This window comes from Ciconia boyciana, chromosome 4, assembly GCF_034638445.1.
Source record: "Ciconia boyciana chromosome 4, ASM3463844v1, whole genome shotgun sequence".
NCBI lineage: Eukaryota > Metazoa > Chordata > Aves > Ciconiiformes > Ciconiidae > Ciconia > Ciconia boyciana.
The window spans coordinates 80,330,829-80,354,797 of NC_132937.1; the positions used below are offsets into that span (position 1 = coordinate 80,330,829).

The 23,969-nt window shown below is 39.9% G+C and overlaps 1 protein-coding gene across 3 annotated transcripts in view; it reads right to left on the reverse strand.

Annotated features, from left to right (window-relative positions):
- The window catches only part of MCC (MCC regulator of WNT signaling pathway), a 221,928-nt gene that overhangs the window by 25,067 nt on the left and 172,892 nt on the right, over window positions 1-23,969 (reverse strand). For all 3 annotated transcript variants that reach the window (XM_072860358.1, XM_072860359.1, XM_072860360.1), the window contains 6 exons: window positions 13,814-13,960; window positions 13,400-13,489; window positions 12,559-12,707; window positions 10,655-10,795; window positions 9,350-9,450; window positions 6,540-6,723 (listed from right to left, as the gene is read on the reverse strand). In XM_072860358.1, coding sequence (XP_072716459.1) covers window positions 6,540-6,723; window positions 9,350-9,450; window positions 10,655-10,795; window positions 12,559-12,707; window positions 13,400-13,489; window positions 13,814-13,960 — 812 coding nt within the window. The remainder of the gene's footprint in view (window positions 1-6,539; window positions 6,724-9,349; window positions 9,451-10,654; window positions 10,796-12,558; window positions 12,708-13,399; window positions 13,490-13,813; window positions 13,961-23,969) is intronic.

Genomic DNA, 23,969 nt, shown 5'->3' on the forward strand with positions numbered 1-23,969 from the left:
GTTCTCTGTCAATTTCCCATTTTTCCTTCCTTTTCTTAGGGATAATAGGTGCCATATTTACCACAAGTGTAAACCGGTCTTTGCATTTGTTTTCACCCATTTCCATCTGCAGTGAAGCTAAAAACACCCAGTACCTACACTACATAGACACCCTTTCAGGCTGAAACATATTTTTGTTCATTAGTTTTTCATTAGAGAATCTCAAAACTCTTAATAAATCTTGCTTTACTGAGTCTAAAGATACCTCTGTGAAGTAGATATTGATATAAAAATCATAGGGATAGACAATGTGAGAAATACTTAATTCTGTACTGAAGTCATGTTGCAAGTTTCCTCAGCACCCAAAGACAGCAATTGCACAGCTTTTCTGGATTAAATGTAAAACGGCTGTTGTTGGAGGAAGGACAGCTTTTAAAGCCTACACAGGCTTCAAATCTTGGGACACAAAGAGCTCATCTCAGTTTTCGCTTGCAAAGGAAAGAAAATCTAGTTCTCCTGCTGGGAATGAAACCTGAGTAAGAACGTTGAAAGTCCACTGTTATGTTGTGTTGGACCTCGTACTCACTGGATATTCACAGATTTTGGCCTTTAAGGGTCCACGGCTGTGCACGTATATTTTAGGGGAGACCAGCCCAAACTGAGGAAGGCAGTCTGGGTTGTTGCCAGTGATACTCAGGCTGCTTTTACTTCAGTCCTGGCTGCCTGCCTGCCTGCCTGTCTGCAGCTGAGTTGGCTCCTCTGGTGAATTACTAGCAAGCTGCTCCTCTTCTTCTTTTTTTTTTCCTTCCCCCCCCTTTTTTTTTTTCAAGAAGGTGAGGGGAGCTTAGTGAAAAAGCTGTCTCAGACAGCACACAAAGGGACAAGAACCTTCTCTCTCCCCCCATGTTTAGCAGCAAGCCCCCACCCAGAAGACTGGAAGCAGTATGGGTTGCAGAAAGCCAGGGTACAAAGCCCACTTTGGACTGTTGTAAAAATGAGGCTGCGTGATGAGGGATGGAAACAATGCTGCAGTGTTTCTGAACTCCCACAGCACAGCTCTGCCAGGGTGTGTTCCCCCAAAAGCCCCACCATACAGGTCTCCACTGCCATAATGCTACTCCATTGCTGCCCTATTTAAGGGCTCACAGCTGGTAAGCATATGATCCTGAATTTCAGATATTGCTCTCCCTTCGAACAGCAATCAGGACAAAGGAAAACAGACCAACACAGTGCATACGTAGTATAATGCATCCATCCAAAAACCACATGGAACTGTTGCAAGAGATGTGCAGTTTCTCATTTCTCAGGCATGCTGGTAAAGATAGAGAAAGGATCACAATTTCATCACACCTGAAGGGAATACAACATCAACCTGCTCATTCTAACTGCTGTTGTATTCAGCACAAGCAAAGAGAAATGTTCTTCCCACCTGCTTTGTCTCTCAAGTCTTTTACAATGATGTCATGCCTGGATGATGTCAAATTGATTTTCATATACAGCCTGTGGAAAATATGCAGGTTGGTATAATATAATGTGCAATTTTATTTGCTGGCATGCATGTGTGTGTTCACATGCACATGTGTGTATAAAATGCAGTGGATGGATACAAATGAGGCTTCCAACAGTGCCTCTGTGTGAGTAACTTCTGTACACTACAAAATTTTGTCCATGAAATCCTGTATAAGCTCCAGTTCATCTGTTAAACACCATGTCAATAAATAAATATGCAATTCAGCAATGGTGCAGATAATAGAAAAGCTGATAGAACTAAAATAACGCTCTCAGAACTGAATCCACAAAACTTGCTTAAATGTCTGCACACAACCTTACACTTTAAAGAATGCATTTGATACTTAGTATACATGGGCCAACCATCTTCCAGGTGAACGTTGTGGCTTGAGATCTGAAACAGCACAATGCCAAAAGACAGTAACTTCCTGAGAAACTGAAAAATACTCCAACCAGCCAAAAGACAAACAACAGGGTATTTGGCTAAAATCAGAATCTTTGGTGGAACCACCCTGCTTCCTCCTGAGACTAGTTCAGTCCAGCAATGAAGTGTTACATAGCTAACATTAAGGTATCTGTTGGGATATTTCTAAATAACTTATTTGCACACTTCAGTCAAGGTAATCTTGTCTGTCAGCTACTTATCTGAAATCTGAGGTGATTCTGATGAGAGATGTAGTCCTACATGTGGCTGAGTTCAGATATTTTGTGACACTGCATAATCCTGAAAAGAATTTCCTTTGCATATAAAAGACCAGATCTTTCCCCCCATGAATCCAGACGTAAGGTTGGGCTTGCTAGCACTGCAGGGAATAAAATCCACCATTTTCAGTCAGTGTTACAACAGGAGTCCTTCTCTTTTGTTTCCTTCTTTTTAAGGTGCAATCAGTCAAACCTTGTTGGCACTATATGTTCTATAGTTAGCTTCTGTCCATTAAAATAATTATGAATTCCAACTACGCTGCAGACCTATTTCTATTTTCAAAAAATGAATTGGCAACATTACTGTGCTGCTGCCAGCCAGATGAGTTGAGATGCTTGCTATTATTTTTATTCCCTTCACCAGTAACAACCTCTGTGATGCTCTTTCATTGCATTTCATTTCATTTCAGTTGCTCCCTTTTACAGTCTTTAACCACTTGTCACTAGTGGCTCACCAAGCATTTATTCTCAGTAATGTGTTCAATGATTTGACATTCAGAATCTCATTTGAAATGCCAAAGCTAAAGATGGGTCAACAATTCCATTATAAGTCCCTATTCTACAGGATTTCAAACAGCAGGGAGAATTACTCATTTCTCACAAGTCTCAGCAAAGCAGAGTTTTCATCATCCCACTAACTCTTTACTCGGTTTCAAAGGGAAAACGTAGCAATACACATCTGCAACTAAAAGCCTGCAACACTAGAACAGCTATGGCAAAAGATCAGTCTTGCAGATTTGGAGCATGTTTGAACCACATAATGTAAAAATGTTTTCATTTCAGTGCAGTGGTCCCCATGGTGGTTCACACAGCACTCACTAGTGACGTGGGCTTGTTCTACTCCCCAGTTTTCCAGACTGCCAAGTTCCTTAAGACAAATAAAAAACATTAAGCCTCCAGGAACAGCTAGAAATCCGCAGTCTGCTTTCCTATCTCTGCTTGGATTGCTATTGTAATGGAAAAGAAAAGGAAATGGAAACCATCAACCTCAAAGAATCATAGAGGGCTGGAGGTCTGTGCAACGGGATGTCTGTCTAGAGCAGCAGGGAGCCAAGTGACAAGGGAGCACCCATGAATGGGTTGAGAGAGCTGGCAACATATGCAGGATAACGCCAAAAAGCAGGAGTAGGGTCCTGGAGAGAAACAAAAAGGATCCAGAATGATAGGGATAAGAGAGTTAAAGACTAAATCTTCAATTTTTTAAACCTGAGATAGAACATTTACGGATGTAAATACAGAAAAGTGTGTCCCTTTTGAACCAACACAGATTCTCCATCTGTGGGCTGGCACAGTATCCTGTGTCTGTAAAGCTGAAGAGGGGATGCCTGTATTTTGAGACAGGGTCCACAGGAAGGAGAAATCTGAAAACACCCCTACCACATATCATGAACACAACAGAAGGAAAGAAGAGAAGATTTATATTTCATGGAGAAGCTAAAGTTTCAGAAATATTTTCACAGATGTGTATGTCTAGACAAAGACAAATTACATTGGGCATTGGGGGAGGGGAGAGGGACGACAACGTGTAAGTGATGATCAGATCAGGATGCCCATATGACAAGTTCCTGACTTGCTGTGTGCCCTTCGGGTAAGTGAGAGAAGCTTTTCTCTCTCATGTTCCACATATATCAAAGCAGATAATAATTATTCAGTACAACATCTTGCTCCACACCAGAAAAAATTATCCTACAATGATAATGACTCAAGCTAACACATCTCTCTTGCACACAGAAGCACTTATGTTTGCATTTTTACATTTCATGACAATTTATACTGATGAAGTCTGAAATCCTATGCCATTTTAATCATATTCTGCTGAAACTTTATCTACTCAGCCAACACGTTACGTACACACATACACACATTGCCAGCTGACCACGAAAAGTTCACAGAAAACAAGGAGCATGAGGGATGATTTTCCTCCCCAAACACACACACCTCCCTCCCTTATCCTCCCCCTCAAAAAACCAAAAATTATGTTCAACAAAGCAAGGACTGTAGAAACTATATTCCTACCAAACACTTTCAGTGAAAGGCTAGGAGAACAAACAGTAAAACAGGAATACCACCCTCAGGCCCCGTCAATTTCCCCCCTGTCAATACTGGAAATGATCTATATTGTTTTCAAGAAAAAAAATTATGCATTGACTACATACCAGATATCTCACAAGGAAGAAAAACACTGAGGTAGTTATGAACAACCGAAAATGACCCTTTCAAATAACAGAATAGAAAACAAGCTCAGCCTAGGCAGAGGTGTTGCTACAAGTGGCCACTTACAACGTGTTCACGTGCAGGGGTAGAAACAGCATAAGTGCACGCAGACTGAGGCAAGTCAAGTATTTGAAACAGCTTTTTATAACCTTCTTTCCAAGGCCAGTAAATACTTTTGGCACCATGAGTGATCAACGTGTTACTAGCGCAGATGCTGCCACATTAATTTCTGAATAAAGATACAGCCTTCTTGGACTGAAAGTGCACCATAAAACTTCTTTGAATAAAATGTTAAAATTTACCTCACATTTGGACCCTGTTCCCTCAGGTTACCTTTTTGCTCGCTTTTTAGCTATTCCATGCTAGTCACATGGCAGGAAATAAGATCCTTTGGCGGAGGCATCAGCAAGAAGAGGAAATGATATAGTACTAAAATTAACTTTTCAAAGTGTCAAAAAATGACAGCACTTGAATAAAGAACTGGCTCAAAAACTGAATTAAAATGAAGTTTCAGAGTGAATCTGAGAAACCAAAATAACTTTTAAAAAGAAAAATGTTCATCTATATTTATCCAGGATGCTTGCCAAATTTGTATCCACACACAAGCACACACATTGACTGCACAGAGTACAATTACACTGCAGGCAGGCTACGGCTCCAAATGAAGCTGCTAGCAGATGGATTTGAACTGGAACACTTCTGCAATAATAGCTCATTTAAGTTTCACTATCTTATAGGTCTTCAGAAAAACTGCAATATCCAGCCTTTCCTGGAAGAATCTGCTCTGTCTGTCATGATGTTCATTTGACACTCCACGTGCGAAAGAACAGCATGGGAAGGAAGAATTTGGGGGGGGGGGGCAAAGGGGAATGAGAAGGGAGAGGAAATGGTTTAAAACAAAATGGCTGGATTTGCAATATTTAGAAAACAATTCTTGAGCACTCCAAAACGCCGATGGAAGCATACTTCTGACCTCTGCTTCTCCATACATCTGTGCCGTCTGCATATGAATACATATGAATAAGAAGTACATTATTTTAGTTCCAATAAAACAGCGAAGAAAGTCACTGATGTAAAACAAATGTAATGGTTTTGCCCTTTATGAGGAAGATTAAAGTTCAGAGTCACCCATTCGCAACAAATTTTTACAAAACCCTTCTTGGCTGGAGTTGCTCAAAGTCTAAAGAATTTAGGCCTAAATTACCTAAATTAGACCACTGAGGCATTGTGACTTATAAATCAAAGAAGCCAGTGCACTGAGGTGAGGGAAGTAGTTCATAGAATCACAGAATCATAGAATGGTTTGGGTTGGAAGGGACCTTAAAGATCATCTAGTTCCCACCCCCCTGCCACGGGCAGGGACATTCTTCACTAGACCAGGTTGCTCAAAGCCCCGTCTAACCTGGCCTTGAACACTTCCAGGGAGGAGGCATCCACAACTTCTCTGAGCAACCTGTTCCAGTGTCTCACCACCCTCATAGTGAAGAATTTCTTCCTAATATCTAATCTAAATCTACCCTCTTTCAGTTTAAAGCCATTACCCCTTGTGCTATCACTACATGCCCTCGTAAAAAGTCCCTCTCCAGCATTCCTGTAGGCCACCTTCAGGTACTGGAAGGCTGCTATAAGGTCTCCCCAGAGCCTTCTCTTCTGCAGGCTTAACAAGCCCAACTCTCTCATCCTGTCTTCATAGGAGAGACGCTCCAGCCCTCTGGTCATCTTCGTGGCCCTACTCTGGACTTACTCCAACAGGTCCATGTCTTTCCTGTGATGAGGACTCCAGAGCTGGATGCAGTACTCCAGGTGGGGTCTCACCAGAGCGGAGCAGAGGGGCAGAATCCCCTCCCTCGACCTACTGGCCACGCTTCTTTTGATGCAGCCCACGATATGGTTGGCTTTCTGGGCTGCGAGCGCACATTGCCGGGTCACGTTGAGGTTCTCATCAATCAGCACCCTCAAGTCCTTCTGCTCAGGGCTGCTCTCAATCCATTCTCCACCCAGCCTGTATTTGTGCTTGGGATTGCCCTGACCCATATGCAGGAACTTTGCACTTAGTTCAGCAAATACAATACAACATAACTTTTGGTCTGAAAGGAAACACTTGGGGATTAGGAGAGCAGATGAGTTGCAGTTACCTTGTGTGGCTGTTGGACGACAGGCTTTCCCAGGGCTGCACGCTACAGCCAGTGATTGCATAGGCTCCACCGCAGCTCCCATCTAGTTTCATCAGCAAGGCTTTTGCTGCATTCTCAGCTGTCTTCCTGCAGTCATGAGCTCTCTTAAGCATCTGGGTGATGTTTTCATCACCTGTCTGGTCCCCTAGTTTTCAAGCAAACAGTCTGTTTCAGAGCTTTGAGAAGGGTGATAGAAATTAAGGCAAGAGTAGAGATGCTTCTACGCACTCTCAGTTCATACCAAGACGATGACAATAAATTACTGATCTGTGATATAAAAGCAACTTCATCTTCTGTGTGAGCATCACTGGTAACTGGGCTACTGGCCTGAATGCATCTCCCCCCAGCCACAAGCTCCAGGTACCTGTTGCTCTGGATACATGTCTTAAGTGATGTTTTATCTTAGCTAGCTTGTCTGTTTGTAAGAGTGTGCATTGTGCATTAGGATTAGGTTAGGATGCTCAAATTAATGATACACTGGAAAAGCCTCAGCCTAAATTACAACTCTTACTCCAATCAGTCTGGTGCTGTTTCACAGTGCAGTCACTTCCAGTGCTTTTTCTCACAAGCACCTTTATCTCAAGCCTAATGGTTTGCCAGAGCACCTTCTTACAGGTTACCTTTCCAGCTGGAAGAATTGCCTTAGTGCTTAGAAGCAGCCCTTCAGAGTTTACAGTCATGTGTACTAAACCAAAAGAAAACTAGCTCTGGTGTTTATTAATTTTCTATAATTTCTAGTGGTTATGCAGCATCTATGCAGCTGGTAAGCCATCCCTTCAGCAGAGGCAGGACACGAATTGTCACTGCCACTGTCACTACTCTTATAGTCCTAACTCCAGCTGGAGTCAAGTCATTAAAGTAAGACACATTAGTGGCTGCACTGAAAGTCTGAACAAAGCTACCATATATTCATACTTTACCAAATACAATGCAAAGATGTCAGAGTATATTTAAAAAACCCACTTTGCTCTACGTTGGATTTTCATTTCATCCTTATTCAAGTCAAAGACCAATTACCCATACTTCACACTTGCTAAGTGAAGTGTGTGCACTAGAAATAACTTTAATGCGGAAGAAAGGAAGGGAGAATGTTCTGTTAAGAGCAGCTGGATATGCTCAGCTGAAAGTGATGCAGAAGCAACTCCCATGACTTTTCCACTCACAGATGTTGATATAAAACTTGACTAATCTTCAAACCAAAAATCTGCTATTTTATCTAGGTGTTTTAATCAAATTTCATGGTGAAGTAAAGGTACATAAACCAACCACAACTTCCTCCAAGCTGTGTTATGTAATGGGAAATTGGCACTGTTTCTGTCACAGGGCTATAACTGATAATACTGTAATTAAGAGCTGTAGACAGACACCTATATAAAAACTAAACTGCACTCTCCTTCATAAAATGCATGTGAGATGAAACCCTGCTCAAACCCAAAGTATTTCTCCCTTCTAAGATTTCCTTCTGCCACCTATGTGAATTGAAAATCAAAGATGAAATTCACTTTTGCTGGCCACTGAGCTCTGCCAGCAGGGAAAGCTCTCTAGCACATCGTGGAAAGCAATGACCAGAGACTGGAAGAAAGGTGGATGAAAATCTCAGACATCCACTCTAACGTTTAGTGTATGGCACACACTGCACAGGCCAAGACAGGTACACAAGGGCCTGCTTCTAGCACTGGGAGAGATACAAAATAAGGGGCATGGTTAACAGCACAGTGACTGTGGGCCGAGTGTATCTAGTCATCTGAAACAAGAGGCTGACCACATCAGTCCTGTGGCTCTAAAGCCAGATGGTCACCTGTCTCTAAAAGCTTTCTGTTTACATTTCAGTGATCCCTGAGAAGCTAGTGCTATAATACAGCCTCAACCAGGCAGTTACTACACTTCAGCACAGCACGAAGAGCTATTCTTCTCTCTCTGAAGGTTTCCCTTCTTTCTACTTGAAGATTACTATGGCTACCTTCTCCTACCAGTAAAAGGAATGGGACTATAAAACCCAGATTAACATTCATTGTGTAAACACCTCTTTCTATCAGAAAAGTGGAGCTAGCAGGCACATCAAGCTCAAAACACTTCTGAACTGTACCTATGATAGTGGCTCATTCCATTACTTAGCGAGCAGCATATTATAAAACAACAAAACCTAGTCACAAGATTAACTATGCAAAAACCAAGAAAAACCCAGAACATATAGGCTAATATCCCCAATGACACAGTAAAACATAAGATAGAATGTTTTAAAATTTCAGAGCAAAGGTAAAATGTGGGGTGAAAAACTAGAGCAATTTTTTGCGGGTTTTTTTGGTAACTACTCAATGCTACCTTTGTATTGTCTTAATCCCAGTTTTTCATAGACTATACTCAACTTCTAGGGGGCTCAACATTGCTGGTTCAAACAAAATCTCTACTTGCAGTTACCACAGCTGTAAGGCCCTAAGCCACATATGCTCATGACTGTTGTTTAATAATTCCACTCTGTACAGTTGCATGCCTGTAGCAGCCTCACCACTGCTAGAATAGGCACCCCCTTGTGATAGTATAAGTAGGCTAATTTAAATTGCTGGTGAATTTTATGATTTAATTCCAGTCTCTCTTCTTCTTTTCCCCTATGTTTTGGGTGTGTAAAACAATTTAATTAGTTAGAAACAAGAAAAGACCAGAGAGCATTCTTAAGTGATGGGTCATGAGATGATTCACTGTTACAACTAACTCTAATGCTAACTGACATGCAAAAAAAAATAATTAAATAATGTGATTCATTGACATCTTACCCACAGAGCCAACACCTGCAGCTCTGAACTGCCCAAGAATGAGACTCTGCTCACTTTCTGCCAATGCCAACAGCAGCTCATATGCTTCTATGCACTGTTCACTGAAAGAGAAAACAAACCACAGAAAACAAATCACATAAAATATATCTGCAATTTAGGAAGGAAGAATACCTGCAACAGCAACAAAAAAAAAAGAGGTAGCTGACGAACTGCATGATTCCCTACTACTTGTCTAGCAGCAGGGATATTAAACAACATAACACACAGAGCTTCTACTACAAGCATTCAACAGTCTCTCTTTCCTTATGACGGTCCCAGGTTGGCCTCAAGTAACATAACCAGTTAAAACAAGGGAGAATGACCTGATGTGAAATGAGCTCCAGAAGCACGTTTGAAACAGTCAACAATACGAATGGTGGTCAATGTGACCCCTTTGAGAAACATTTTTCAGGCCTTCTTACTATACAAATACAATATTCTGTACTCTACTATATAACTAAACTATATAAAGTATAATGAGAAGAAAAGACAAGAAAAATACTTGTTGCTCTGTCCTGGCTGTAAGATTTTCCTCCTTACAACACAACGGCTTCTAAATACAGTTGTGAGTCACTCATTCCTGTTGCATTCTAATGTTTTTGAAAATACATACATTAATACACCTATCTACAATTTACATTTCCTTGTAATTTGCTCAAGGCTGATAGTAACAGAATACATTCTTTAAAAGGCACACAATTTGTCTTAAGACCAGAACTGCCTGTTCCAAATTAGGTGCAGCTGAACAAGTTAAAACAACACCATCTTTTTACACATAGTTTAAAGCAAATTTAGATACTTGTAACCAAATACCAAGCAATTCATGCACAATTCCAACTGATGTAACATAAAGTCACTCTGAACTATGCCAAGTATGATACTACTCTTTGGTCCACTGGTCTTGTGAAAGGTGCCAGCCTAATACAGAGAACCTCTGTCTTAAGACCAGATACAGCAGAGAGAGTTTAACACACAACCCCTAATTCAAGTGTTAATTCAGTATTTAAAAATGAAAAGATAAATCTGTGTATTTCTATTAGATCGAGTTCACTACTGCTGGTGAACTAGGGTTGAAATACACTTATATCAGTAACTTCAGTTCTGTAGTTTGTCAAGTTGTTTAACCTAAGGGGCATTTTTTCAGGGAGGAAACAAAAAGAAACAGTATTACTATGGCACACAAACAATTTCACTCTCAAAGACTTCTAGCAAGTCTCCCCCGCTCCCTCTTTTTCTGGTGGAGACACCCTCTGCATAGGTACATACCTGTACTGCAAAGCAAGCCTGAGGGCTGTGGCATTGGACTCGTACTTCCCAACAAGCATGCTCATCCTCTCAGCATTGCTCTTGCACTCTTCCAGTGTTATTGTCAACAAGTCATTCTGCGATTTCAAGTGCTCAATACGGCTGTAGAAAAGGAAGTAATTTGCAACCTTCAAGCTTAGCTTGCAGGCACTGTCCTGAAAACTCTAGAACAATCATAATTTAAAACAACAAATACCATTTGGTCTACACAAGGTTTTTAATGAAGATGGCAAAATCTATCAGTTCTGTGTCCCATATCAAGAGCCAAGAGGACAGTAATTTCTCTTAGAACAGCCTCTTCTCCTTCTCGTCTCCTTCCCATAAAATGTAATCATAACCCTGTGCAACAGCAGCAAGCAGAAAGCTGTACCCTGATTTTGTAGCCACAAGACTGCGCAGGACAGTTTCATATTAACCTTTTGCTTAATTTTTCTGCCTCCATTCCTCAATTCCTGCTGCCCCATTTGCTTCTTGCTTTAAGTGGCATATTCATTAGTGCAATGTGTGGGTGTGCGGAGGGATCATGCAGCTGCATAAATGCCCCCTGTCTTTGGAACATCCAGAATAACCATTTCACTTGAAGTAATATTTTGGTTGTGATTAGAGAGGTAACTTCCAAAATACAAATGAAGTTTCAATGAAGCAATGAAATCTCCAAAAGTTCTGGCAATAGTCAAAGAGAAGCTCATATCAGAACTTAATTGTAATGTTCTTCTCATTGAGGTTAACTCTGAATCTGAAAATGAGGCTTCAGAATACCAGTACCACTGTTTATTCTCCCTGCTGATAACTGCACTACACATTAATGTACTACGCCTAATCGTAAGAGTTGGACGTACACCAAACACAGACAGGCAAATGATGTCAAAATTTGGACAGGTAGCTAATGAAGAAATCAGTGCTATCCAGAACTCTAAAATCACTGACTTCTTAACAAACACAGGAAGAAGGAGAAGCACTAGTATACCATTTATTCAGCAATCAGAATAAAGCCCTCACTTTCCCAGCTGCTAGAACTCTCAGATGCTTCACCTCCTATATCTTCTTGGACACCTCCTATAAGGACACATGTTGTCAAAGCATAATTGTGCAGTTCACAGAAAAAAGAAAAAAAAAAAGAAAAAAAAAAAGAAAAAGGATCACATTTTGCAGCACTACAAAAACATGAGCTACAAATAAACGAGATATGGTACTGATCAGACTAAATTTGAGATAGCTGTGGGGAAGAGAGAACTTGGAAAGAAACATGCTGAGACACGATTCTCACGTTCCTGATCCACAGTTTTGATTTTATGTGCCAAAGAGGACACGAAGCATTGATTTTGATAGAACTTACTGAAGGACACCACCAGCAGTATTTTGACTGCGACCAGAAAGCTGCAATCTTTCTTCTGCAGACAGAAGTCTATTTACTGGTGTATATGCTACACCACCATACATCAGTACATTCATTGATACAGTTAATGCTGTAATTCTGTTTCTTCCAGGCAAAACACAGCAAGCTAATTCCAGAATGATGGAGAATAAGTTATGGGAATCCTTATTTGTAGCAGTGGTGTGTCTTAAGAAAAAAGATGCCATGTCTACTTGGTCAGCCATAGAGAAGGACACTCTACAGTGCAAATTGTCACAGGTGAAGGTGCCATGCTGATCTAATAATGTATGACCAAACTGTCATACTAACAGAAAGAATCCTGCATACGAGTCAATCTTCTCTTCATCAACTACATACCATGTTTATCCACAGCTGCCACGGTTGAGCCGGGACTGAACTAAGAAATGTTCAAAAAGGATAGAAAAAATAGTAACTTTAACAAAGCTAATAGCGGACTACACATTTGAGCATATCTAACTTTTCATCTTACCTATTTAATCTCTCTGTCTCCACTTCAAACTCTCGGATTTTACTTTCAGAGATAGCAGATCCATGTGAATAAAGAGTCTGGAAGATTTCCTGGATGTTTGAGCAGTCTTGGAGGGAATGTGCCAAATGTTCAGCCACAGTACTAGACACCTGCACAGGGCATTAATAGATCATTGTGAATAGATAACCACTGGGTTCCTCCCACAGGCAGTCTGCACTGAGAGCTGCATTTGCTTGCATGTGCTCACTTCAAGGCATTAATTATTCAATTTTTACTATGAATTTTACATTGAATAGAACATTTACAAGTTTCCACTTTAAGGAGCTGTTTTGATTTAAAATTCTACTAACCAAAGGGTGAAGCTCACTATTTCATCATACGTTTAAAAAGCCTAATATGCAAGTCATTTACTTTCTTGAAAGCTTAGCAAAAGGTCAGAGCTAAGTTCTTCAGTGAAACAAGTATTAACACACAGTAACAACAGCATTATGGATTTACATTCACATTGCAAAGCAGAACCCAGTTCTCTGTTGATTGGAAGTTCTGAAATGCAACTGAACAGTCCTTTCTTGAAGAATAATATTTTGGAGGAATTTACTCCAAAATTACCCTCTTGAAGTCATGAAGTCAGTCAGAGAATGATTTCTAGCCACCAGTTATGAGAAAATGAAATCTTAATACTGGGTGAAATATTCTCCGTTGAAATATTTTTCTCAAAACAACTTCTACAGTATTTTCAGTTAGCTCATATATCAATTTAGTAAGAAAACAATGCTGCTTTTAATGGAGCACGGGTCATCTTCAGAAGGTATCATGCATGCACATAATTATTAGTCCTTACCCCTATGCTGCTGATTTCTGATCCTAAGACAGGTCTATCAGATGATGAAGACTCTGATCTTGTCTTTGATAACTTCACCCTTTCAGCAATCTGTAAGTCGAATGCTGCACAGGTTATGCAGGAACCCACACTCCGTAAAGATTACAGAAAATGCATTTGTTCACTAGCTACACTTGCAAACCCGAAGTAAACTACTGTAAAATTGACACCTGTGTTGTAAGTGAGAGAATTACAATCATTAGCGCTTAATTCCTTTCTGAAGCTCAAGTTCATGGGCCTGCTTAGGACCGCAGAAAACTCTCTGGGGATTCTAGATATCTCCCAGTTAATCACATGCTTCCACAGCAGCTGTGCAAAATGAAGCCTGCTTCTCCCAGATAATGAGAAGCATCACTGCAACACACAACAGCTCACCTTGGCGATGGGAATGTCATTGCTACTGCTGCTTGTGCTCAGCTCTCCTGTGCTGGGGTTAATGGGTCGATTGGCAGAAGTGAGACGACTTGGGCTGGATGGACCTGTTGCCTGCACGCTTTGCAAACGTGTTTGCAGTTCCCGAACCTACAATAAAACATAACATTCTGTTTTTTCCACTTTTATGGTTTAAATAGTTTGGAGATTTTCTTATTGTCTAGCCAAGCCTAATTGCTTCTTTCTGGCTTGAGCACAGAAGTTGTATTTTGTCCTCTGGTGGCCACAAAGTTTTCATGTGGGAAGCAGATGAATGGAGGTTGCTTTAAAATTCCATTATTGTCAGTTTTTTAAACTATTCGCAACGTGGAAATATGCAAATGTAATACTGTAGAGTAATTACTCAAAGTTTCAGCTTGTTTTATATAACCTCTTCAGTGCAGCTGTACTATATGTATAAAAATTATTCTCTCTGGGGTGAAGCTAATGCTCCAGCCTAGGATTATGCTGCCTAAACAAATCAAATGAAAATCCTACTGTTAATGGAAAGCTACAGTGTTGAAAAAACTCTTGACATAAATATATCACAGGATGACTTTGTCATATGTAAAGGTCAAAGAAATTCAAACATTAATCATACTTTCAAAACTGCAGTTAAGTAAAGCTACCCTGCAGTGAGTAATGTACAGACATGAAAATACCAGCAAAGTACCCAAACAATAGTCTGCAGCAGCTCTCTGTAAACATACACTGCAAACACTGAACAGTCCTCAAAACACACCAGATACTTGTAGAAATTACGTCAAAAGATTTTCAGGACTAAAGGGTAAAAAAAAAAAAAAAAAAGCTTGCAAAAGCCAAACTATAGCTGAGCTAAAGATTACAGTGTTTACGTTAGAATAATTCTTAACAGACAAAGAATAAATAGTCTGCTTAACACAACAATTATGCCACAAGGTAAAATGACAGAGCTCATTTTTCCATTTTTCATTCCCACAGAGTCTCAAACAAAGAGTGTGAGATGAGAGAAGGGGGAGGAAATCATCTGAAGAGGAAATTTCCCTGAATATTGAGTGTTTACTTTAATACGCAAGTTTCTATGTAGATTTTCTTGGAACAGTTCATCTGCAAAACAGAGCCGGTGAAATTTTGCTGAAAGTCCAGTGAAATAAAAGTTCAGTCCATTTGATATCCCCCTGTAGCATGAAATGCAACTCTGATTCCTATTCTCTAAAACAAGGTGGGATTTTATGCTAAATACAATACATTTACACAAAGAACTGATTAAGCAAGCTGAAATCCCTTAGTCAAAAAATATCAAAATTAAAGTTGCATTAAAGCTTAGGCTTTCTTCAGCTATAGGCTCACCAAGTGCATGGTCAGGGCTTTAGCAATCTCTGCTTGAAGCAGCAGCAGCAGTCAGTATGTTCTCTGCACAACATATACAGATCCCTTCAGCCTACTGCACTGAGGAAAGAGTTGAAGCTGGAACTCTCTTCTGTCACCAAAGCAGTATCTTATGCCTCCTATGATCCCCTACAGTCTGCTTCTACCTCCCTGAAGACCACCCCTGCCTCTCCCTTGGTCATATGCAATCTGAAGGTCAGGTTGCCTGAGGACTTACTGTCAAAATAGCAGAATTTTTAGGTATGTGCAAATTACAAAAACGAAAAAACCCCCATGTGCTGTACGTTAACAGAGCAGAACAATTGCATGTTACTAATAAAAAGCTGTAGGTGGCAACAATAGGAGCACATAAAGGCTAACTGCACTCGTAACTTCCCTGTTCAGTCATGGAGGAGTGCTACACCTTAAACAAAATGAAGCCAAACAACTCCATTGGTCTCTCTGTTAAAAACAAAATAAAGTACACAAAACCCCAAATCAAATCCCTAGTGTTTAAAGTAACTTGCTGAAAAATGGATATGGGTGCTTGCCCCAGAATTATACATCTTAATTGTAATTACATCATGAAGTTAACTAAGCAGAGTGCATGAAGTGCACATTCATAGCATGTATCTTCTCCATATTTGCAGCTGAGGCCTCCTTTGTTCATACAGACATATATAATTTCAACATGGGTACAGCTGCACTAATGCAAACCTTAAGGACAGAAGTGCTCTACTGATGCAAACCAACCATTTCAGCCTGCTGATATGCATAAAACTGAAATAAACCATGTATGCATGTTTCTGCTTGCAGATGTGGAATGCCAGTGCAGATAGGATTCGTACTGTGGCATTAACAATGAAAAAAAAAAAAGCAACCCCCAAACTTCATTAAATCAAAATCACATTTATGACTATATCTTTTAACCCAGGCTGTTCCAAACTAAATTCCCCAACTGCTTAAGTTACAGCATTGTTTAAAAGCAAACAACCAGGAAAACCACTAGGGATGTATTCTTCGTAAAATCAAATCCCTGCCTCAATGTCTGACTTAAAAACTGCTAAAATATTCACCTATGCCCAGAAGCTACTCCTGGAAGATTTCAGTCCAAAAGTAACATTCTGAATTTAAGGGCAACCAGGAAACAGAGTGTTAGTTGCCTTATTGAACGCTAAGTAAGCACTCATTGACTGCAGAGTTTAAAACCACCTTATTTAAGGACAATATTATATAAAACTTCAATGCAGATAGGTTTCCTTTAGTCTATGTTTAATTACTGAGCAGGAACTATTGGCCACAATTACAAAGCCAATTATTCTTAAGGATTTACAAAACAACATTAGCAACAGAAAGAAAAATTAACACAGATAAGACCATAGCCAGGCAAAGCTTTGCTCAGGAAAGCATTTATAAAAGAAAACTCAGAGCACAGCACAGTTATCAATCTATGCAAGTCACTGCTTTAATACTGTATCATAGAAGCAACCACAACTTAAAGAAACTGTCTGCTTATTCATGCTTCTTGATGTATTTACTGATTCAGGCTTTCATTTGAGAAATGACATGCTGAATTAATTGCTATAAATAACTGCACTAACTTTAGCAACGCTGAGTACTGGATGGTAATTCTGAGCAGGATAACAGGGCAAGTTTGTCTGACCTGTAAAATCACCGACCTCACAATTCACACATTCACCAAGCCAGAATCTCATGACTGGGTTGCCCACCCACCAGACTGCCCAGAGACAGCTTAGGTAACTGTTTCTGGTCACCAAAACCTCCACCGTAAATAGAGCAGTATGCAACATCTCCTCAGAAAGTACTTTTCCACACTAGTAGTAATGCTACAGGAAAAAAAAAGGAAGACCAAAGAACAGGAAGCAAGAAAAAAAGAGTTCAGAAGAGCCAATTTCTTCTCTGGATTGGTGAATATATTAGTTATGAAAAGATTAGTTTAAGAAGAATGATAAAGATTGTCTGACCAACCCTGTTCAATACTTCCACCAGTCTTAAGTGTTGTTATCAATGTAATAGAAATTATTCTGAAGGTTATGTTTATTAGTAGAATGAAGGTAATTGCAGTACTGCACATGAGACACAATAAACACTTGGAAATGGGAGAGAGAGGAAGGGCAGATCTTACAGGAAATGGATGACAAAACTGGCAAAAAAACCGATGGGTGAAGACAAGTAAGGAAACAAAACCAAAACAGTTCTACTAAAAGACAAGAAAGTGTGGATTTGTGAGTCGGGGAGGAATAACAAGAAAGGATGCAAAGAAAGACTTCTTCAGCTCTTGCATCATACTAAAGACGGAAACATCCAGAAGGATATAAAAATTGCCATGAAGTCCTAAAACTCTAAATTGAAATGCTAAGTGGCCAACAGGCAGATCCAATTATATGACCAGAAAAAAAACAGGGGTGGCAAGAACAGGGGAAAAAAAGGAGAAATCCAGGGAAACATCTGTGAAATCCACAATTAAAAAAAGGAAAGAGCAAAGATCTTCTAAACAGCTGGAGGAAGTCCAAAGAATTACGGAAGTAAAGAAGTGCTGGAACCTTGGAATGAGCAGGAGCAGGGGCATTAAGTGAGACACAAGGCAACAGAGCCATTAGACTTCACAGCAATGGATAGCCTAGATACCAAGATAAGTCAGGTGCAAACAGACGTTCTCAAGTTATTAATATAAACTTAAGTAACTGTAAATTTTATTTATTAATATTTGATGTTTAGCAATATGAACCAATTGTTTAGCTGCATTTCTAATTTTTTCCTTTGAATGCTGAGAATCTGAGTAGGAAATAGGGAAAAATAAAGCATAACTTCTCGTGGGTACCTTAGGAACTAAATAAAAAGACAGCAAGGGTAGAAGAGAAAAAGGGCTGACACACTACAGTAATGTTTGATTTATGAAAGACTTCATAAATTATTAACAAGCATCATGGACATGTTTGCAGAAATGCATAGTGGGTTACAGAAAATGATTTGGTGAAATATGCTCATTATCTATAATCATGAATCTAAGAAACATGTTTTTACTCTTTATTTTACACATGCATACTCACAACTACATGGTTTGTTAACATATCCTAAATAAAAAGAACACAGCTAAAAACTGCCTGTTTTTGTCACTGATTTCCACATTCAGAGGACACCTGCTGCTTTTGTTCCTAAACCAGTTTCAAATAAGGGGCATGCCTGTGATTCTTTTCTTTCTACCCTACTTGTGATCTGTTTCATCACGCAGTATCTTTGAACCCATCAAGTAATAACATTTTTTCCCCAGCATTTTAATACCGCTTCAATTTTTTTCCCATTATACAGAGAAGGCAGGTGAAGTACAGCAAACCACAGGAAGTGAATATACCTCTCCCACTTTCTAATTTATTCATGCATACTACAAATCTGTGGAGGGGAAGATGGACAATGAAATACCAGTGTGACAATTCAAGCTGCTCTGACTGGCGAGGGCCCTTCCCAGCCTAAAACACCCCTAACCTTTCAATCAGGCCTAGGGGTGATTATTTTCAGCCAGATAATTTTCAGCCCCTCTTAAATCATGAGCATCAGGACTAACAAGGTCTGATTTGTTACAGGTTGTCTGTTGTGGTTGACTGAGTACGTTAAAGAAGTCTTTCCTGGTATTTATAAGGGCCATCTCCTCAATGCATTCTCTGGAGCTGAATGAGCTTAGACCTCCACTCATCAGTTCAAAGGAGGCACTTACAGAATCCGTCTCCTCTGCAAAGATGTCGACTTTCAAGAAATACGTAACAACTTAACTGTCACTAGGAGCGCTACTCCTCTGGCAGATCTGAAAATCAATCTGCAGTTTGAATAATTATTTTGAGGAATGGAGAAAGGGAACGACACACAAGCTACAGGAGAACAGGTATGCTACTAGGGTTTATACATACGGCTTTTTTAAGTAGCAGGAGAGGCTGCAGTGCACTGGGTGATACAAATATGTTACCAAGCAAGCGCTCCTCTGCTTTTGATACCTTTCAGACAAAAGTCCCTCATCCAGTGCTCCATGTGGAAAGATCTGAGTGCTGCACCTCTATAAAGGATGCAAAGCAACAAAAACCAAGGATGTGGCAGGATGTGACATGGGAGGCGGAGGGTGGATTCCCTAAAAGTTCCGAGCACAACTGAAGTGTTCTGATCCAGGCTAGCACACAGCAGAAACAAACACAAGCAAGGGCAGTAAGCCTACCTTAGGCTTTTTCTCATTTAATTTCAGATTTAATTTCAGATTTCACTGAGCATTTGCATACAAGCTTGGAAACAGAAGCAAAGCTCTAGTTTGTTAACAGCTAAGTGGAGATACTGCTGCATAAGCAAATATCATGCAACTGAAGGAGGTGGAGAATGGAAATAGCTTTTGGCTGCTACCTCAGGTTTTCGGTGCACACCAAGAGACAAGGAGACAGAACAGTTTAAAGATCACTTTAAGCTGCGCAAGCTGATAAAAACCTCTGAAGGCCCATAACATATCAGTGTTCTCAAAACAAGGACAGTCTTCTCAAAACAAGGACAGTCAAGCAGCTTGTGCCAGTTTTGTGTCATCTGAGAACAGTGTGGGCTCAAGAATGCCTGTGAGGCCAAGGATCTGACTCCTGCTGTGGTTTGGGTAGGTTTCAACTCCTCACAAGAATAAGGTATTTTGGGAGAGCCCTCATGCTACAATGAAGTTTCTTGGACTGGAGGCAATCTGGGCAGCTGGAGAGATCACGCATTAAAATGGCACTTTCCTACTCCTCTGCCAGATTGCTTGTTTTCATGAAGGTCTTAAGTCAAAGATAGCTAAAGTATTACTCTGGTTTTGTTCTGGTTAGGTTGGTGAATTCAGCTGAGTTTGGAGCAGATATAGAATAATCTTCACAACTAAAAGCGTTCGATTAACTGAACAAATTGACATATGGCTTATGCAGAGAACAGACTTAACAGACTTCCAGAGCTGGAACCATCTTTTCACTTTAGACTTAGCTCTTCAGAACAGTCTCAGGGAAGCCTGAACACTGCCCACACCCACTGTTTCTTATGCCAACGAGCTGCTTGGGACTGCACTGATGTACTGCTCATCTGGCAGCTTTCATGGGCAGTAACTACAAACCCCACAACTTTTATTTTGCAGTCATGATGGAGTTTATATGCTGTATCAAGGCTGCTCATGTGACTCCCCTGGTGGACACAAAGAGATTTTGTGTAAGAACACTAGTATTACTTTTCCTACTACTATTTAAGCCTGGTACTACATATAGCAGTTGTAAATAGTGCTGACCTGATTACAACCTTATTCTCATGTAATAATAATATTAATCCCCTGAACTGGTACAGAAGTTCCCCAGCATCTTATCTGTATTACTGGATTCAGGATTACGGTCAGCTATGTGTAAGCAGTTTCTAGGGCGCTGACTGGCCCAGACTTGAACAGATTTGATTTTTAATATGGCAATATCATATGGAGGTAAAATAAACCTCTGTGTTACGAAATTAGCTGCTACACTGCAGGCACCCTACAGAAATAAGCAATTACCTCATTTACTAATGACCTGCGAGAAACAAACTCCATATGTATGTTGTTTCTTAGCTACTGTTCTAGAAAGTGGCTCAATCTGCTAACTGAGCACAGTAAATATTTAATTAAATTAAATCTCCAACAAGCCTGAGAAAAATGTATTGAAAGCACTCTGCTTGATTACAGACATTGGTCTAAAGTAACAGTCCTATTGATCTGGTCAACTTCAAGCTTATTCGCTTCACCCAATTTAATTTGAGAAGAACAATAACTAAATTCTAGTTCGATCTCCTTTCCTACTCTCCAGGGAAATAATCTGAAGTGACTCTGAGTTCAGGTGGCATACAGAAAATATTTAATAAGTCAAAGAAAACATTTATTTTGTTGCAACTATGGACACAAAGTTACATTAAAAATGCAAATATGGTTTCCAGTGCAACAATTACATACTGTTGCTGACAGGGCCATATACCATGAACAAAATTCTCTGGTGGGGGCAATAAACCAGTTGTTCTGCAAGTTCAAGATGATATTAAAAACTGTATTTCAATGAAGTCCTCTATAGGTGCAAACTAAATGAAAACAACTGAAAAAAACCCCAAACCTGCCAGCTGTGCCTGAATATAGAGGCTGCTTGATTTTGTTATGCTCTGTGCCAATCCAACATTAACCCTTCGTCTACTGCGCAAGACATCTATCCAATCTGTCTAAGAAAAAATTCCCTAATTAAAGAAGAATGAACATTTAAACTGGCTTGCTGTATATGAAAGACAGCTCAGTCTCTACAGAGCAATTCAAGACTTACCCTCTCCAGGGTCAGTGGTCTGAACACAATTCGGGTCAGTAAAGTCCCACTGCTGCTATCACCTGACAATTGCTCTAGCCACTTACATGAAACAAGCTGATGACCTCAATTCTGTTTCCACCAGAGATGCTTCCGTAACAGAGAGACACCAGTAACATGTGCAGCATCCCTGCTAACAGTTCTGATAGACAAGCCAGCAACTACTAGATCAGCATGGTTAACACACTATCCTTTCTGTCCTAGGCCCTACCTACACTAAGGAAATTGTGAAATATTCAATAACATAGCCAATACTTGTGTGGCTCCACAAATGCTTTGTTCACTGGGGATTCCAACATAGGCTGACCAAGTCAAGCAGTATCTGCATACACAGAACTAGACAGCATTTTCCTCATCATCTAATCTAACCCTCTGCTACTGCTGGCATCCAGACAAAACAGAACAGTTTTGTGCGGAGATAATAAGGCTAGCTCTAGGATTAATGCAGCTCTATTAACTGGGCCAATTAAAAGTATGCTTTTTTGCTTCCCTTTCGATACAATTCTAATGCAACGATTCTGTTTTTAATAGGTATCTCTGCACAGTCACACATTTCATTACACAAACATAACTTTAATACTTTAAAGCTCCATTTTCAAAGTAGTTAGTCAGCAGCCTTACTCCTTACTGTTTCTTCAGAACCACAATCCTCCTGTCTGTTAGACACCTCATAGTCTAATTTCTAGCCTAATATAGCCATGAGTGGTTTATATTAATCTGTTCTTGCTCCAGTTTTGTCCCTCAGTTTGAACAGCCATTAGCTCCCATTCTGACTTGCTTTCTCCAGCACTTGCAAAGAGAAATCAAATTCAGATTTTGCTTTGCCAAGTTGAATAGGACAATCTCTTTAAGTCAATTCTCCAAGTAAGCTGCCCGTTTCTCTGACCATCTTCTACATCTTGTTTTGCCCATTTGAACTGAACCTTTTCAAGCGTAAGAAATAAGAACTATATATAACATTCCAGATCAGATCTCACCACTCTTTACACAGTCTTTCCAATCTCTACTGGAAATAACTTATATGGTACATCATAGGACTGAATTTGGCACCATGCATCAACGGCTCAGCTGTGCTGATCCCTGAGGGTACAAACACCAATTCTTTCCCTTTTCTGTTTTTTTAACTGAGGACCTCCTGGCTGTCAACATAAATTCTTGTTACCAATCTTTTAAGCACCTTAACTTGCATTCCATACTTCTCAAAATTTAAGTCTTTTTCTATTAAATCTATCCTCAAGGCCATCTATTTTTTTGTTGTTTGATATCCCAAGATTGATCTGTATCATCTGTAGTGTCAGTATCTGCCATTTGTGTAAGCAAATTTCACAAACACATGCTTCTATTGCCTGCCTGCTTGCCGCCACTCCGCCCCCCCATCCCTAGTCCTGCAATAATTCCACAGGTGCATAAATGCTCCTTCTGTAGCTCAAGGGCTAGTACTGCCTCTGTTTAAAAAGAAGCATCACTATAAAACCAGCCCAGAAACTTCAGGACTGAAAACGACTTACATTTATGGTATGTAATAAAACTAAGTATTACAAAGGAAAAGTTGAAGTAGTCTTGGTTTATTTGATAGCAGATTACTATTATTGCCTCATCACACATACCCTTTTTTAGTGTTAAGAGAGGCTAGAGAGCTTTGCAAAGGTAATTTGTGGCTTGATACCTGAAGACTGGAAGTTTCACACAACGCAACTTCATGCTAAAATGATACATGCTAAAAAACCACTACAGAACAATGTTGTTTTAGAAACACAGTATTTGCATAAAAGGTCAATCTGCTGCCAGTAGGTAGAGAGCAACACTTCCGGTAATTCTACCAAGATACAGGGGTCTAAACTGTCACTCAAATTGAACACAAACTTGAAACTACCGGTTTTAAAAATAAAATTATTTCATATCTAGCCAAAACTCTGCAGATTTAACAGGGATAAAGCTAACAAATTTTAAAAATACCAGAGACTGAGGTCACATTCTCTTGGATCTTTCATCTTCTTTGTGAACAAATTTCCAGGTTTTTTTACTTTGGACTCCACACAAAGCACAAGGCCTTTATCTGACCTTGCAGCATCATAAAATGTAGACAGGGAAGCAGGACATGGCTGGAACTACTCATTGTTCAGCTCTGAGAATTATTACCCACTGACAGGAGTCCTGCTCTTTTTCTTTCTCCTAATCACAAATTGAATTCCCATCAAAAACAAAGAAATATTTGTTGTTTACAGGAAAAAAAATGCCTCACAGGAAAATTCACTAAATGAACATCTGCTTTCTCTATAGACAAGTTACATATGCTTCCTTGGAGATGAGTATCAGGTTTTCTGTTAACACATGATTTCTTACATTGGGTTGTTGTACACCTTGGCTGTTCATGACACAGCCAATTTTCAATTATGTTCAGT